Source organism: Sminthopsis crassicaudata, chromosome 2, assembly GCF_048593235.1.
Source record: "Sminthopsis crassicaudata isolate SCR6 chromosome 2, ASM4859323v1, whole genome shotgun sequence".
NCBI lineage: Eukaryota > Metazoa > Chordata > Mammalia > Dasyuromorphia > Dasyuridae > Sminthopsis > Sminthopsis crassicaudata.
This window is the reverse complement of record NC_133618.1, coordinates 36,011,785-36,029,120: the sequence shown is the minus strand read 5'-3', so window position 1 is coordinate 36,029,120 and position 17,336 is coordinate 36,011,785. Positions and strand designations below refer to the sequence as shown.

Below are 17,336 nucleotides of genomic sequence, written 5' to 3'. Positions count from 1 at the left end.
TAGGAATTGTAGTTTCACTCTGAATCTGCGCAGGCGTACCTCGGGTTCGGAAGCGGCCGGGTCTGGAGCCTTGAGCACTTATTTGGGGGGCCTTCGCTGCGAGTGAGTGAGAGGGGGCGAGGTAGTAGAGGGGGATTAGCGTTGGCTCGGATGTGTCTGTATCCAGGCATGAAAGTGAGTTTCTGTAGGGGCTAGTGTGGAAGTATGTGTTGTGTGTGTGCGCTCGCGCGCAGGGACTGAACGGGCTGGAGTGGGATTGAAGAAGGATAAGAGGGAGCCGGGAGTCCAACCTAAGACCTGCCCCCGAAAGGATGGGGGAGGCTGGCCCTGGAGAGGAGCTGGGGGTCCTCTTGCAGAGGCGACAAGGGAACCACCACCGAGAGGGAAGAGCTGCCCAAGACCGAGTCAGGGCAGGCCACCGGGATCGATCAGTTACCAGCCTGCACTGATTAGGCACTGCCTGTGTGCGCGACTCAGGATGGGATCTTAGGAAAGGCAGGAGCCCCGCTGCTGGGAGTAGAGCAGCGGGTCGGTCCCCTGGTGCCTGCGAGGAGCTCGGTGCAGGAGCTGCAGGAACGAGCTAGTCTGACAATTTCATTGTCAGTTTCATTCATACGTTTCCTAGCGGCACAGCGGGGTCCGTGGGTTGCTTTGCGGGCTGTCTACACCTAACCAAGTGGTGGAGAGACTAGTAAAGAGGCAGAACAAACGGATTCCGTGGTCACCCGCGGCAGGGGCTTGTAGAGGGTGTCCATGGGAAGGAGGGGTGAGGGAGAGAGAGGAGGGGGCAGGGCAAGGCCTCCTACAGAAGGTGGGATTGCAGCTGAGACTCAGGGGGAGCTGGGAGAGCCTGGAGGGGCTGGCCAGGCCGAGACTCCCAGGGCTGGGGGATAGCCCACCTTGTGGGGGGGGGAGGGTTGTGGGAGAGGTGCAGCAGGAGCCCAGTGTAACCAGAGGGTCCAGGGCAGGGGGAAGAACCCTAGAGATGTGTAAGAAATATCAGAGGACATCGTATTGGATTCTAGAGGCAGTGGGGAGCTACTGGAGCTTTTGGAGTAGGGGAGAGAGAGGTGAGATCAGGCTTTGGGAGAATCCCTCTGTGTGAGAGTGGAGAGAGAAGAGGCAGGAGCCTGTGCTGGGGCAGTGGCTGAGGGAGTGGAGGCGGGGCTGTGGGTGAGCAGGATGGTCAGAGGCTCCCAGATAATGTTGTAGTCAAGGGGCCACACTGGAGCAAGATCTCCCAGGCTAGTCCTCATCCCCCCAAAGAATGGAGATTAATCTAATAGAAGCGGTGCTTGAGGAGGCCCTGCTGCCCCTCCAGGATCCCTGCTCCCTCTTCTCCTGTAGGTTTTAATAGTCATTAAATTCATTGTCCTCCCAAATAAGCAGAAGATAATTAGCCATTAATGATCGCTGATTATTAAATTAATAGTTTTAATGATATAATAGTTCTTAATGCTCACTAAAGTTGACAGAGTCTATATTTTGCTAGAAAGCAAGCAAGCTCGCTGGCCTGTAGTATATAAATTTTCCATTTTTGAAAACTGGGATAACCTTTGCCCTTGTCCAGTCCTTTGGCACCTCTCATGTTGTTTACAATCTTTTTGAGTTCCCTAAGAATGTCTCCAAAAAGCCACCTCTCCCATGACTTTCAGTGGCTTGGTGAGTGAGGCTCTGTGGCCGAATTGTCGTTTTTCCACAGAGGCACAATCAGCTGCTTCTGCTCATTTCATTTGGTAACACTTATGACAGCTCCTCATGCTTGGTTGCATTGCTAGGATTAATCTCCCCCTCTTGATTCCTTTTTTTCTCATTCATTTCTGGCTTCTCAGTGCTCTGCTCTTCTCCAAAAAAGAAGAAAAGAGGAGGAATGGCTTCTGTGCTCCTAACAGCCAGATCCCAGGTGAGTTGATTCTCCCTCTCTCTGTCTCTGTCTGTCTCTGTCTCTCTCTCTGTCTCTCTCTGTCTCTCTCTCTCTCTCTGTCTCTGTCTCTCTCTCTCTCTCTCTCTCTGTCTTTCTCTCTCTCTGTCTCTGTCTCTCTCTTTCTCTCCTCTCTCTCTCCCTCCCTCTCTCCCTCCCCCCTTCTCTCTCTCTCTCTCTCTCTCTCTCTCTCTCTCTCTCTCTCTCTCTCTCTCTCTCTCTCTCTGAGTTGGTCTTTCTATCTCTCTCTGAATCTGTCTGTGTCTCCCCCGAAATATCATACTTTTTCCCCTCCATGTATAGAACCTTCTCTTTTTTGTGTTTTCTGCTAATTCTGGGGGCTTGAACTTGAACTTCAGTTTTTGTCAATTTTGTCAGTGCTAACTGATGATATAGTGTGAGGGGAAAGGGTATTGTGCAAGAGCTGATCTCTCCTTTGAACATTCATTCATTTGTTCAACTTATTATGGAGCCAGTACTGACCTAAGTTTTTTGAGGTAAAGAAGCCTAAAACTTAGTTCACATCCTCTGATAGTTTTAGTGAGGCAGCAAGACTTATTTACCAGAGGCAATTTTAAAAAATGGTTGTATTGATAAATTTTACCTTGATACAGAGCCCCATATCACTCCCATTTGTTATTTTACATCTAAATTACTGTAGTGGGCCACTGGTTGATATACCTGTCACAAATCATCCTCCTAAATATGTTCTTAAAGCCCAGATCTGACTACATCACTCCCCTATTCAATAAAGTCCAGTGATTCTCTAAAACCTCCAGGAATCAACTATAAAATCTTGTTTGGCATTCAAAGCCCTTCCTCTCCTAGCCTGCTCCCTTCTCTTTTCAATATTTTTACCTCTTGTATTTTCAATATGTATTTTATGATCCAGTGAATCAGGCTGTCTTGCCATTTCTTGAACAAGATGCACTTTCTATGCTTGAAATCCTCTCCTTTTTTGTCTCTACTTCCTAGTGTCTTTGGCTTCCTTCAATTCCTAGCTAAAATGTTAGCATCTAAAGAAGTCTTTACTTTTAAGCTGTATATAGCTTGTTGTACATAACTTTTATAGGTTGTCTCCTCCATTAGACTGTGGGCTCTGTGAAAGCAGGGAGTTTATTTTTTGACTTTCTGTGAAGGTCCGGTTGCCTCTAGGTTATCCTTCCAGTCTGCCGTCCCAACTCTGTCCCAGGCTAGACTAGACTCCAGACTCAATGCTGCCCTCATTTATCCTTGAAGAGATTGTAGTGAGAACTCAACGGGGCTTGTGAGAAAATACTTCAACCAGTGAACTTGCTCCTTTTAAAGGTTGTGTAAACTCCTTTTCAGAAGTTCAACAGTGTAAACTCCCCCTAAAGGCCGGAAATAAAGGTGTGAATTTTGAGCTAGAGAATTGCCCAGACAATCTGAGTTCTGTCTTTCCCCAGTGCTTAGCACAGTACATAGGACATAGTAGACTCTTGATAAATGTTTTAATGGACAGTTGATATATGCTGCATCAGTAGTTATCTGTTAAAAGTAAGGATGGGAAAACCAAAATTAGGACATGATTTAGGCATAAAGAATGAGATTATAAATTAGAGGAACATAGGATAGTTTACCTCTCAGATCTGTGGAAGAGGAATGAATTTATGTCCAAAGAAGAACTAGAGATAATTTTGATCACAAAATAAAAAATTATGATTATATCAAATTGAAAAATTTTTTGTACAAACAAAACTAATGCAGATAAAATTAGAAGGGAAGCAATAAGCTGGGAAAACATTTTTATAGTCAAAGGTTCTAATAAAGGCCTCATTTCCAAAATATATAGAGAATTGACTCTAATTTATAAGAAATCAAGCCATTCTCCAATTGATAAATGATTAAAGAATATAAACAGACAATTCTCAGATAAAGAAATTGAAACTATTTCTAGCCATATGAAAAGATGCTCTAAATCATTATTAATCAGAGAAATGCAAATTAAGACAACTCTTAGATACCACTACACACCTGTCAGATTGGCTAGAATGACAGGGAAAGTTAATGCGCAATGTTGGAGGGGATGTGGGAAAACAGGGACACTGATACATTGTTAGTGGAGTTGTGAATACATCCAGCCATTCTGGAGAGCAATTTGAAACTATGCTCAAAAAGTTATCAAACTGTGCATACCCTTTGACCCAGCAGTGCTACTACTGGTTTTATATCCCAAAGAGATCTTAAAGAAAGGAAAGGGACCTGTATGTGCAAGAATGTTTGTGGCAGCCCTCTTTGTAGTGGCCACAAACTGGAAACTAAGTGGATGCCCATCAACTGGAGAATGGCTGAATAAATTGTGGTATATGAATATTATGGGATATTATTGTTCTGTAAGAAATGACCAGCAGGATGATTTCAGAAAGGTCTGGAGAGACTTACATGAACTGATGCTGAGTGAAATGAGCAGGACCAGGAAATCATTATATACTTCAATAGCAATACTGAATGATGATCAATTCTGATGGACGTGGCCCTCTTCAACAATGAGATGAACCAAATCAGTTCCAATAGAGCAGTAATGAACTGAACCAGCTACACCCAGCGAAAGAACTCTGGGAGATGATTATGAACCACTACATAGAATTCCAATCCCTCTATTTTTGTCCACCTGCATTTTTTATTTCCTTCCCTGGCTAATTGTACACTATCTCAAAGTCCTATTCTTTTTGTACAGCAAAACAACTGTTTGGACAAGTATACATATATTGTACTTAATTTGTACTTTAGTATATTTAACATGTATTGGTCAACCTGCCATCTTGGGGGGGGGGGGAAGGAGGGGAAAAATTGGAACAAAAGGTTTGGCAGTTGTCAGTGATGTAAAATTACCCATACATATATCTGGTAAATAAAAACTATTAAAAAAAAAAAGTAAGGATGGGTCACGCAATATAAATTTAAATCAGGGTTGTACAAGGTTTATCAGTTTGGAGCTGGAGAGGATGTTCCATGTCATCTGTCTAGTTCAAGTGCCTCATTTTATATATGAGAAAGCATATTTAGACAGGCTGGTATTTGGCAAGGGTTTCATAGGTAGTAATTGGAAGAGCTTGTATGGGATTGCAGGCTTTCTTACCATACATCCATCACTTTCTACTAACTGTGCTATTTTTGATCTGATTGTTGCCATTTTAAGTTGTTTTCATTCACTTAGCTGTTGTAATTATGAATATTATTTTTTCATTATTCCCTAAATACTTTATATCACTTCTTACAGATCTTCCTCTATGTGAAATTTCATATTTGTCATTCCTTATAGCACATTCCTGAGTTTTTTTTTCCCCCTCAGTTTTTTGCAACAGAGTTTCAGGATAGGGTGTGGGTGTGACTTTTTAAACACACACGAGCTGCGTGTGTGTGTGTGTGTGTGTGTGTGTGTGTGTGTGTGTGTGTGTATGAATGCTCATTTAAAAGGCTGACTTTGAGCAGGAAACTTTTCTATATTGTTGAGTCTAGTATAAAATGATGCATCCAGTAAATCATTTCTCCAGAAATATTAAAATTGTGTTCAGTGCTTTGAGGAACAGTGCTAATTTTATCTTCCACTAACTTCATGTCTTCCTCTTACTCTCCATGAGTTTGATCCTAAATGAGAAGGTATCTTGTTTGCTATTTCAGATCCCACTGATATTCCAGGATGTGGCTGTGGACTTCACCTGGGAGGAATGGAGGCTCTTGGAACCTTCTCAGAAGGACATGTACTGGGATGTGATGCTGGAGATCTATGAGAATTTTGTTTCCCTTGGTAAGATCAGCTCTCCCCCAGACGGACTTATTAATTTCCCTTGGGTTGTCCTCTCATTTTCTCTTGGCTGACTGATGCCCTCTCCATGAAAAAGGGATAACATCCTGAAGGCACATGATAGGGAGTGTCTTCACAGGTGTTTTGTACTCAGAATCACTGGTATATCTTCTTTTAAGTGAAAAATGCGTTGTCTGATGGAAAATCATCAGTAGCTTTAGTGGACTTCCTTTAGGGCTGAATACCTCTATTACTGTCTGTTCATTCAGATCATTGAGTTGCCCCCCAAAAGCCAATGTAGATATTTGGAAGATGTCACCAGTTTTCATTCTCTTAGCTAAGAGTGTATTAGAATAAAGTCATTTCCCTCATACTTTTTGATAATATAATATGGAGACTTCAGGAGACCTTAGTACTCCATCTGGTCTTGCCTTGCATGCCCTTTATTCCCTAGTGAGAAAGAGGGTAAGATTGAATTCTGAGTTCTATCTGTGACCTCCTCACTCTCTCTTTATTCTCTCCCAAGGCGGTGTTCCTCTTTCCATACCAGATGTAATTTCCCAGTTGGAAAGAATAGAAGCACCATGGATGACAGAGGGAGGAGTCCTGATTAGCACTTTCCTAGGTGAGTAAGTGAAGAATTAACAAGCGGAAAACACTGTAAGCACCATCACACATGGTCATTGGTCCCTGCTGGACAGGGAGCTCTCCTAAAGGGTTCTTAGGTCTTTGCAGAAGTACTCTTTCTATTTCATTTGAGTTTCTCCCATGAACTCATCTTTCTCTTAAAATATCACTTTGCTGACCTCCCTTCACTATTACTTATTCCCCTGTTATGTTTTTGAGAAAGATTTTTCTTTTTCTGATACTAACCCCTCTACTTGTACTCCAGATTCCATAATTTTCTGCCTTTTCCTAATTTTTTTTTCATTTTTAGTTTCTCTTTTTAAACCTTTCTTTTAATTTTCATATAAGTCTAATTGTATATATGTGTATATGTATGTATATATATGTATATATGTGTGTACACACAAGTATGAATCCAATTTGAATCTAACAAAATTCTTTCATTGATCTCATTGCTTGTTTTATTTCTATACCTTGGACTTTTATTTTCTATGTGAGACCCCATCACCACCAAAATTTCTTTTGTAATCTTTTCCCTCCTATTCTCCTTCTCTTCCCTTCCTATATTTCTTATTTTCTTCTCTCCCCCTTGCCTTCTAACCTCTCCTTTCCTTCCTTTGTCTTATTTCATCTCTCTCTCTCTGCTGTAGCCCCATGTCTTGGACCTGGGAGTGGTCATGTAATTTCATTTTTAAAAGTATGCTTTCTACCCTCTCCTCCAGTTCCCCACCTCCACCATCATGAGTTTTCCTTGAAGTGCTACAATCTAGCTTCTGTCTCACTGCTTTATGGAAAATGACCTTTAAAGTTCTTTCTCCTTTTCACTTTGTGATAATATCCATATTTTACATATATATATGTATATGTATATACATACATATATATTTATATATACATATATATACATATACATACATATATACATACATACACATATATATATACATACATACATATATATATATATATATATATATATATATATATAAAATTTCCTATCTTGCCATGTACTTCTCTGACTTTTGGGGTGAGTCATGTATGTATTATTATCTGTATTTTATAGTTACAGCTTTTGAAACTCAGGGAGGTTTCTTACTGTCCATGATTGCTCGCCCAGTAGCTGTAGTAACTAGGACTCCAGCTGAGCCTTGCTCTCTTGTTCTTTTATATCCAGTAGTTTTTCCTGTTGTTTTTTTTCCCTATCTTCCAAGGATATTTTCTCAAGTTTTAATCTTGTTCCACTCTGTGCCATATTTCAATTATAACTAGCTGTTAATGATACTTTTGGGGGATGATGTCTATGGGATCTTCAGTTTTGTGTAGGTTTTACTAGGTAACTATTGGGATATTTTCAACTCAAAAATTCTGTGGAAGTCCCATCATGCTCTGTCTTAATTGGAATATTGTGGTGTGCTGTCATTTAAAAATTTTGTTAGTATTGGGGAGAAGATGAATGCAGACAAAGATGGCTTGAAGATGATTTAGGCCTAGACTACAATCTGGAAAAAGCTGGAAGAATGGTCTGGGTCAATGAATGTTTCCTTGAGAATGAGTGATAGTGGTGTAGTGAATGGATTGCCAAATAGGAAATGCTCTTGAGGGATAATAGTAGAGCAATGATCTGACTTGGATAACAGACTGAGGAATGATAAGAATACTAGAAGCAGTCAGAATGTGACATAATCTCTGCATAAAACTCAGAATTGTTGTAGATGTAATCATGCTGGTTTCAAATAGCCTATTATTAAATTAAATAGTAGCTCCCTCAGGTACTTTTTTAGGGAACTCCTAACATGTTTACATCTAGATAGTAATGACTCCTTAGTGGACCAGTCATGCTACCTTTCTTTTTTACTGTCTAGCTAATTCTTCTTCTTGTTCATAAGAACAGCATTAGGATAATCTGAATTGGTGTTGACTACTGGTCCATTTTCAACTTAGGGTCAACTAAAATTTCCTGACCACTCAACCATATCTCTATAATTCTGTATTTCTGCAGTTGATATCCTGTAGATATTCACTTTTGCCCTTATTGGATTACACACTATTTGTACTATCCCATTTTTCTATCCTTTTGATTTTTTTTTTTTATATTCTGATTTTTTTCATCTGTTAATATTAGGTATCTTACATAAACTTGTGGCTTCAACATTATTGGTAATAGTGTTTTCTATGGGACAGCTACATGGCATAGTGGATAGAACACTGGCCTTGGAATCAGGAGAATGAAAGTTCAAATCCAGCTTCAGACCCTGGGCAAGTCACTTAACTCCCATTGCCTCACAAAAGAAAAAAGTGCTCTCTATGATTTCATTAAATTTTTGGATAAAAATATTGAATAAGGGATAGGGTGAAGAAACTACATTTACCACAACACATTGGCTCCTTCTTTGCTGCTCCTAAGGCTTAAAGAATTTCCTGAAAAATTGAAACTTTAAATAATTTGCTCAGACAGTGTGTATCAAAAGGAGGGGCTCCTAATCTGATTCTCTAATAATCAAGTTAGGCTTCCTTTCTTTGTGTCAATAGCAATTTTGGTAAGAGTGCCATCAAAAATGGTAAATATAGCAGGGGCAGATTCACTTCTAAGATATAAAACAAGAAAAAGATTCTGTAAGTTGAAAAGAGCTCCGTGTTCTGTATTTTTAAGGTAAGGTTATTTGAGCAGCCACAAATTCACTAAATTGTACTCTTATCTAACTCACATTTATTTTTGTTTAAAACTATTTTTGGTTTAAATTTCCTGGCAGCAATTTTTGTTCTGTTCTATTCTATTCTATTCTATTCTATTCTATTCTATTCTATTCTATTCTATTCTATTCTATTCTATTCTCTCTCTCTCTATATATATATATATGTATTTATCTATCTATCTATCTATCTATCTATATATGTATATATATATATATATATATATATATATATATATATATATATATAGAGAGAGAGAGAGAGAGAGAGAGAGAGAGAGAGAGAGAGAGAGAGAGTTTTTATATTGAAGGAAAAGATGTGGTCTAGAGCATAGCACAAATATCTTTATTTTGATCAGAGTTTTCTAAAATCCCTAGTGTGGAGAAAAGTGGGTATTGACATGTTTTTGTTATTTTCAGATTCTTCTAGTCAAAAGACAAAATGTGAAACCAAGGAGTCAACTGCAAAGCAGAATAGTTTTATGGAACAGTCATCAAAAGAGAAATTTATAAAGGAAAGCCCTTGCCACTACCCATTGGGAGAAGGTTGGAATGGTGATGTCAGGTTAGAAAGACAAAAAGAAAACCAAGAAATACAGTCTCAGGAGATAATATTCACTAGTGAATCTGTTCATGAACGTAATATATTTGAGAAAAAACTCAATCTGGGATCAGTTATTCCACAACGGAGAGTTCACATAGGAAAAAATCTTCCTACATACAGTACACTTGAAAAGAATATGAAAAAGTTTTTTGACTCACTTAAATCTAAGACAATATCCATTGGGAAGAAACTTAAGTACAGTAAATGCAAGAAGCCCTTCAGTTATCAGTCAAATCTTATTCATTACCAGAAAACCCATCCTCGGGGGAAACCCCATAAATGTAATGAATGCAACAAAGCCTTCAGCAAGAAAGGAAGCCTTAATGCACACCAACTAATTCATACTAGAGAGAAACAAATTGAATGTAATACCTGTGGAAGAGGCTTTAGATATCACTCATCCCTGAAGCAACATCAGAAAATTCATACTCGGGAGAAATCCTACAAATGCAGTGAATGTGGTAAAGGCTTTAGCCGAAGAGGAATCCTTAAAACACATAAATTAAGTCATATTAGAGAAAAACATCTGAAATGTAATGTATGTGGGAAAGGCTTCAGGTACCCCATATCCCTTAAGGTACATAAGAAAATGCATACTGGAGAGAAGCCACATATATGTAATGAGTGTGGAAAGACTTTCATCCTGAAGGGAAACTTTATAAATCATAAGAGATTTCATTCAGGTGAGATGCCTTTTGAATGTAATGAATGTGGGAAAGCTTTCATGCTAAGGAAAGAGTTTAATAAACACAAGAGAATTCATACTGGTGAGAAACCCTATGTATGTAACGAATGTGGGAAAGCATTCAGATGGAATGGGAGTCTTAAATCACATAAGAGAATTCATACTGGAGAGAAACCCTATGTATGTAATGAATGTGGGAAAGCATTCACCAATTATCAAAGCCTAACTTATCATCAAATATTTCATCCTGGAGAGAAAATTTTTCAGTGTAGTGAATGTGAGAAAGCTTTTACACAGAGGGCAAACCTTAATCGACATAAGAGAATTCATACTGGAGAGAAACCCTACATATGTAATCAATGTGGAAAAGCCTTTATTGTGATGGGAAATCTTAAAAGACATATGAGAATTCATACTGGAGAGAAACCCTATAAATGTAATGATTGTGGAAAAGCTTTCACCAATCACCAAAGCCTAATTCATCACCAAACAACTCATACTGGAGAGAAAACCTTTCAGTGCAATGAATGTAAGAAAGTTTTTGCCACAAGAGGAAACCTTAACATACATAAGAAAGTTCATACTGGAGAAAAACCCTATGTATGCAATGAATGTGGGAAAGCATTCAACCTTAAGGGAAATCTGAATATACATAAAAAAATTCATACTGGAGAGAAACCCTTTGAATGTAGTGATTGTGGAAAAGCCTTCAGACAGAATGGAAGTCTTAAAAGACATAAAAGAATTCATACTGGAGAGAAACCCTATGAATGTAATGAATGTGGAAAAGCCTTCACTAATCAACAAAGCCTAATTTACCATCAAGTATATCATACTAGGGAGAGACCCTATGAATGTAATGAATGTGGGAAAACTTTCATCCAGAAAGGAAAACTTAATAGACATTCAAGAACTCATAACTAGGTAGAAAAAAGTAATACATATAAAATAACACACATGTGGAAAAACACATTGAATATAATGTTATAAATAGCCCTTAACCAGAAGGGCAAATATTAAATATATTTAAAAATCCATACTAGAGGAAACCCTGTAAATATTATGAATTTTGTGAATATTATGAATTATGTAAATTATGAAAATCTAAATTCCCATCAATATTTCATAGTGATGAGTTGCTATCAGTATGAGAAATAATTCATAATGGAGAGAAAACCTTTCATGCAATGAATGTAAGAAAGTCTTTGCCACAAAAGGAAACCTTAATGTATATTAAATAAAGGAAATTCATACTGGAGAGAAACTTTATGTATGTAATGAATGTGGATAAGCCTTCAATCAGAAGGGAAGCCTTAATTCACGTAAGAGAATTGTTAGTGAGATTATCTTTGAATTTTAGTTATATAGGAAAACTTTCACCAATAATCAAAGCCTAACCCAAAATTAAATATTTTTCATACTTAAGAGAAATCTTTTCAGTGTGATGAATGTCAAAAAGTTTTCAGATGGGGTGGAAACCTTAACATCATTCTTACTAGCGATAAACTTTTTGATTGTAATGAATGCAGCAGAGTCTGTGGTCCAGACTTTATTGCAAATAATAAAATTCATAGTTGAGGAACCCTTTGAATATAAGCAACATAGGGAGATTTTCAGGTCTAGCCTATTGCTAGTTAAACATCAGGTATTTTGTACTGGAGAAAAGCCCATTTGAACTTTAGGAAATTGGGGAAGTCTTCAAAAGAAGTAAGAGTATTAATGCATATCAGTTTAATTCATACTGTAGAGAAACCCTTTCAGGGTAACTAAAGCAAGGACAGAGATTGGAGGTGAGAGGAAGCAGAATTCTGAAAAACTAATGTGCCTTCTTTGAGAATGATATTCTGAGAGGCAAAAAGGGAAGTCAGAATGAATTCATATAAAAATTGAGTTATATCTTCTACTTTAACCTAGGTTGACAAAAGTTATAAAGAAGCAGATTTCAATTCTTTATAAAATCCAGAGAGGACTGGAAAGCTTGAATTTAACTGAAAAGTTGCAGTTAATGTATAGTAAGGCAGAATTGTGTGGTCTATGTGTTTCACTTAGCTCTTGTGTTCCAATTCCTAGTTTCAGTTACATGCCACTGATAGAAGTAATTAAGTATAAAGTGGACCGTAATGTTCCAACCTATACAAAACTATTATGGGATGTTGGATGTAAGTATTTAAGAAATGCTTTCTAAGTAAATGAGTTCAGGATCTAAAACATAATGGGAGTTATGAGGAATGTTTTAACTCAAAGTCAGATGACTAGTACCATGAGTTGGAAATCAGCATCAGACAATAGCATTCAAAAGAGAAGACTTGTCTTGGGGGTATTTTATGGCATATGTCAGTTTCCCAGATGGATGTAATGCCATAATTCCAAAATATGCACCAAAAGCATCAGCCTGACCTTTATAGGGAAAGACAATTTGAACATTATATTATAGTAGATGGAAACAGAATAGTAAGTAGCTCTTAATGCTTAAAGCCCTGTACAAGAAGCAGAGTATAACTCAGTAAATTATGAATTCATTTTGGAGGCAGCACTGGAAAGTTAAAATGATTCCTCTAGCAAAGGTGGTATAATGCATGGTGAAGGATAGCCAGAGCATTTAGGAGAAAACAATTTATTAATGTCATCAGAAGATGTTAGTTGTTCTGAAATTTGGAAGTACATCACCCCAGTCACACATGTGCCATGGTTGTATCGTTTCTGATGTGTTTTCTTTTACTTGCCTCTTCCATCTTTGTTCCTACATCGTATATGTACTCTTCATATATGTTCTTTCCATCTGTACTGATAACCGGTGGGAAAATGTACTCCCTATGTGCAGGGGATATTTTATCACTATATTTGTCATGCTGTTAGATTAAATACTTTTTATTTTGAATTCTGTTTTATGTCTGTCTGGTAAAATTAAAATTGCTTTTTGGAACAGGCAAGCTATGTTTTTGAGAAGGTGCTGATAATCATGTTGACTGAAACAGAGTGTTGATTTTCTGGGGTGGGCTACATTGGGAGAGGAAGGTAATACATTAAAGACAATCATTCAGACCTGTCCAAAAAAAGTGGGTTAGACTTATGAGTTAGTGGTTTCCCTACTACTCGTAGTTTTAAAGTGGTAAACATCACTTGTCAGATGTTACAGAGAATGTTCTTCAGATTCAAATTATACTATATAACCTCTGAGGTCCTTCCCAACTCTTCGATTCTGTAAGTTGGTTTTTAGTGATTAGACTAGATAACTACTCCAGTAGGAAAACCATAAGTGGATAGACTTTAGATGATAGGAGCAAAATGATATGGGAAAAATCTAGGGGTGGGAAATATCCAACATGGCTTTAGATGATTTAACTGGAAAAGTAAGAGGGTGAATGACTGAATGACATGTTAATAAGGGATTCTGTAGACTAAACCCTGAAAAGATTCTAGCATGACTTGGTTAATACTGGAGGGGACTCCTGGGACAGAAATTTTAAGTAAGAGAGAAAGTAGGATTCTTTTTTGTGTATAAATTAGAATAAACAAGCTGAGTAAATTTCTATTTTGAAATCCCATTAATCTGGTTATGGACTTGAAGCCTACACCAGAATGTATCATTCTTCCAGAAACCCAAAGACCCTAACAGAAATAGCTTTGACTTGAATTGGCATATATATTATTTGCTGTATTAGAAAAAATAAGGCAAACAAAAACAAAAAAACAAAATACCTCTACAAAATCCAAATTTATAACAACAATGTAATGTTAATTTGGAGAAGTGAAACATAATGGTCAATATTGGTACCATGCAAGGCCCTCTGTTCTGTTAGCAGTTGATAAACTAATTGCTTTTAGAGGCCTGTATTTTGTAAGGAGGTTTGTTTGGCTATTTGTTATAAAGTATTGTGTTGGGGGCAGCTAGGTGGTGCAGTGGATAGAGCATCAGTCCTGAATTCAGGAAGACCTGAATTCAAATCAGTCTCAGACACTTAACACTTCCTAGTGGTGTGACCCCGGGCAAGTCACTTAACCCCAATTGCCTCAGCAAAAAAAAAAAAAAAAAAAAAAAAGTTAAAAAAAATAAAGTATTGTATTAAAACATATCAACACGTTTTAAAAATTCTATGGGTCAAAGACTATATATATTTTCAAGAAGAGATTTATCCTACATCAGGTGAAAGCATATGTTGAGACAGTAAACAGGATTTACCTCATTGAGTTTTTATTTTTCCTTGTGCATAAATTTCTTGACCACAGAATTTTTCTTAGTCATAAATGTAGAATAGAATATTTGTGAAATGTTAAGAGAAAGATGAGGATATAAGACGATGCTCTTAAGATAGGATTTGTAGAACATGGTAATGACTGATGTGTATGTGTGTGTGTGTGTAATCACTAGGTCACAGTGAAATGAAGCATCATAATTATTCCCATGTAGTCAAAGGTCTGTATGAGCTTGCTTAGGATTTCACCTGTTTTGCAATTTTCCAGCAACTTGTATCCCTTCCCTTTGCAAATCTAGGGCTTTTTTAAAACTAGGGGACAAAATAATAACTCCTATTGACTTGGCTGACATGGAACTTTTAGCTTGAGTTTTGTTGAGAGTACCTTGATATTGATTTCTCTGCCATGTGATCAAAGTTTACTAGTTTATCCCTGGTTTCTCCTTTGGTTTTAGGCTCTGGACCAAATGATAGTTCCCAATTAACAAATAAGCTTAGTTATCTCTTGAAAGGAAAAATTCAAAACCCATTCTCTCTCTTAGCTCTGAGTATTCAGTAAAATCCAAAAGCAGTTTAGGTTTATGTTGGTTGACATTTTCATGTTAAACATTTAATTATAAAAACGTACCTTTTTGAACAAAGTTTAATGCTTCCAGAGCCCTGTAGAGGGAGAGAAGAGAAGGAATGAAAAAGATATCATAGTCAGTACCTTAAAAACCAAAAAAAAAAAGTTCAGTGCCAAAAATGAAAAATTTTAAAAAGAGCTTTTAAACTGGAAAAGGAGAATACTATTAATCAGGAGTACTCAAAAAGGATGTTTAATCTTTATTCCTGCATCCAACTAATGCACAATGTGATTCATTCAGTGGGTTTTACTATAATGCTTTTTCTCCTCTATTTGAAGCACCAGTTCACAAAATCTTTGACATTAATATCACAAAAACTATGCTTGTAGGAAATTGAGAGATAAGGGAAGGGCACTTTAAAATCCTTTATTTTTTATAACAGATTTTCAAAAAATAAGTTGAGCACTTCTACATATATAGTATATCAGAAAAGGAAGATTGTATATAGTACTGAAGACTTTCAATTACATGCAACTTGCTTTTCTTTTATGTAAATTCAACATATAACTTTTAAAGGTTTGCTTGTCTGATCCCCTTCTAGTTTTTGATTCTCTTCTCTTCATCTTAAAAATGATTTAAAGACTCTTCCTACTCTCTCCCCCTCCCCCTTTTTTGTTTTTCCTCTACCTTTTGAGTGAAGTCAACAGCACTGCCTTTCATAACCCCCTTTCCCCTAATTCCAACTTCCATTTCCTTTTGGAAAAGAGAAAACCCTTGTAGCAAATAGACATAGTCAAAGCTTAGTCAAGCAAAACATGTTCTCGTATTGGCTATGTTTTTTACAATGTATGTTTCATTCTACATCATGATTCCATTACTTCTACCAGGAGGTAGATAACATGACTAATGAAGTCATCATTCTTCTGGAATTATGGCTGGTCTTTGCATTCTCAAGTCTTTCAAAAGCATTTTTATTTGTAGTTATTGAATAAATTGTTCTTTTCATTTGCACTGTATTAGTTCATATAAGTTGTCCCAGATTTTATTGAAACCATGCCCTTTTAAATTTCTTACTACTCAATATAATATTTATCTTCAAATTTAGCAAATCTATTTTGATGGACACCATAATTTCTAGTTATTTAATTTCTTTGGAGAATAAACCTAATAATGATACCAAGTTAAATGGCTTTCACATTTTTGGAAATCATTCCAAATTGTTATCCAGAATATCTCGATAACTCAATATACCTGTTTACCCTTTGCCCCAAAACAATTTTCTTTTCCTTTTTTGGTAGTTGGGGGACCAGTTTTCCCAATCTGATTATTATGAGGTGGAAACTCAGTGTTGTTTCAAGTGATTTGTAATATTTTTTTTCTTATGGTTTTTATGGTTTGGATTTCTTTCTTTAAAAACTTCCTCTTCATTTGGACCACTTATTTTTGGCCATTTATTTATTGGGAAAATTACTTCCATTCATTAACATTTCAATCAGTTCCTTATATATCTTGGATATGAATCCTTTATCAGAAAAAAACTTTCTTCCCATTTATATATTTTGTTTCTAATTTTTAATATGTAGTTTTGATTGTGCAAAATCTTTAAAATTTTATTAAATTAAAAATTGCCCATTATATCTTCTGAAGTCTTCTCTATTCCTAGTATGGTCATTAATTCTTTTCCTTGATGTGACATTTACATGTGTCATGTCCATTTGGAGATTATCTTTGTACATGATATGAGATATTTTTCTGTACTTAATATTTGTCAGCCTGTTTTCCAATTTTTGTCACATAGTGAATCCTTATCCCAAGGTTTGGAATCTTTTTTGTTACAAAGCTTCATGTTGTTTTGTTGGTTGATTTTGTATATTGTATTCTTTATCTCTTCCATTTTGATCTCTCTTTAAACCATTACTAAATAGTTTTGATAATTAGTGCTCTATAATGTAATTTGAATTTTGAATGCTATTAAACTCCCTTCCCTTATCTTTCATTACTTACATAGAGATTCTTGACCATAGTATGATAAAAATTATATACAAATATTTGACTTTGAAGAAAGGATTTAAATCAACTTAAACCTAAATAATTGAATCCTAAGGAACTGATAAGTAAGAACATAATAATAGAAGCAATAGGAAATTTCATCTCATAAAATGATGAAATGTCATACCAAATTTTTTTGTGTGTGTAGCTAAACTGGTATTGAGGGAAAATATATATATATATATATATATTTCCAAATGCATTCATCAGCAACAGAGAGAGAAAAAAAATCAAA

The 17,336-nt window shown here is 36.6% G+C and overlaps 1 protein-coding gene across 2 annotated transcripts; it reads left to right on the top strand.

Moving 5' to 3' along the window:
- Positions 1-28: 28 nt before the first annotated feature.
- Positions 29-14,193, top strand: LOC141554145 (uncharacterized). 2 transcript variants are annotated; one of them, XM_074285732.1, is made up of 5 exons: positions 29-102; positions 1,833-1,903; positions 5,564-5,690; positions 6,214-6,312; positions 9,425-14,193. In XM_074285732.1, coding segments are annotated over exons 1-5 (2,091 nt in total). In that variant the 5' UTR covers positions 29-101; the 3' UTR covers positions 11,218-14,193. The 2 variants fall into 2 exon arrangements, with proteins under 2 accessions (XP_074141833.1, XP_074141834.1); XM_074285733.1 differs by having other exon boundaries at positions 68-174.
- The last annotated feature ends 3,143 nt before the right edge of the window (positions 14,194-17,336 follow it).

Excerpts from the sequence above, each read along its gene's own strand:
- LOC141554145 (XM_074285732.1), top strand. Across the intron at positions 1,904-5,563 it reads TCCTAACAGCCAGATCCCAG|ATCCCACTGATATTCCAGGA; the intron begins GTGAGTTGATTC and ends TTGCTATTTCAG. Across the intron at positions 6,313-9,424 it reads CCTGATTAGCACTTTCCTAG|ATTCTTCTAGTCAAAAGACA; the intron begins GTGAGTAAGTGA and ends TGTTATTTTCAG.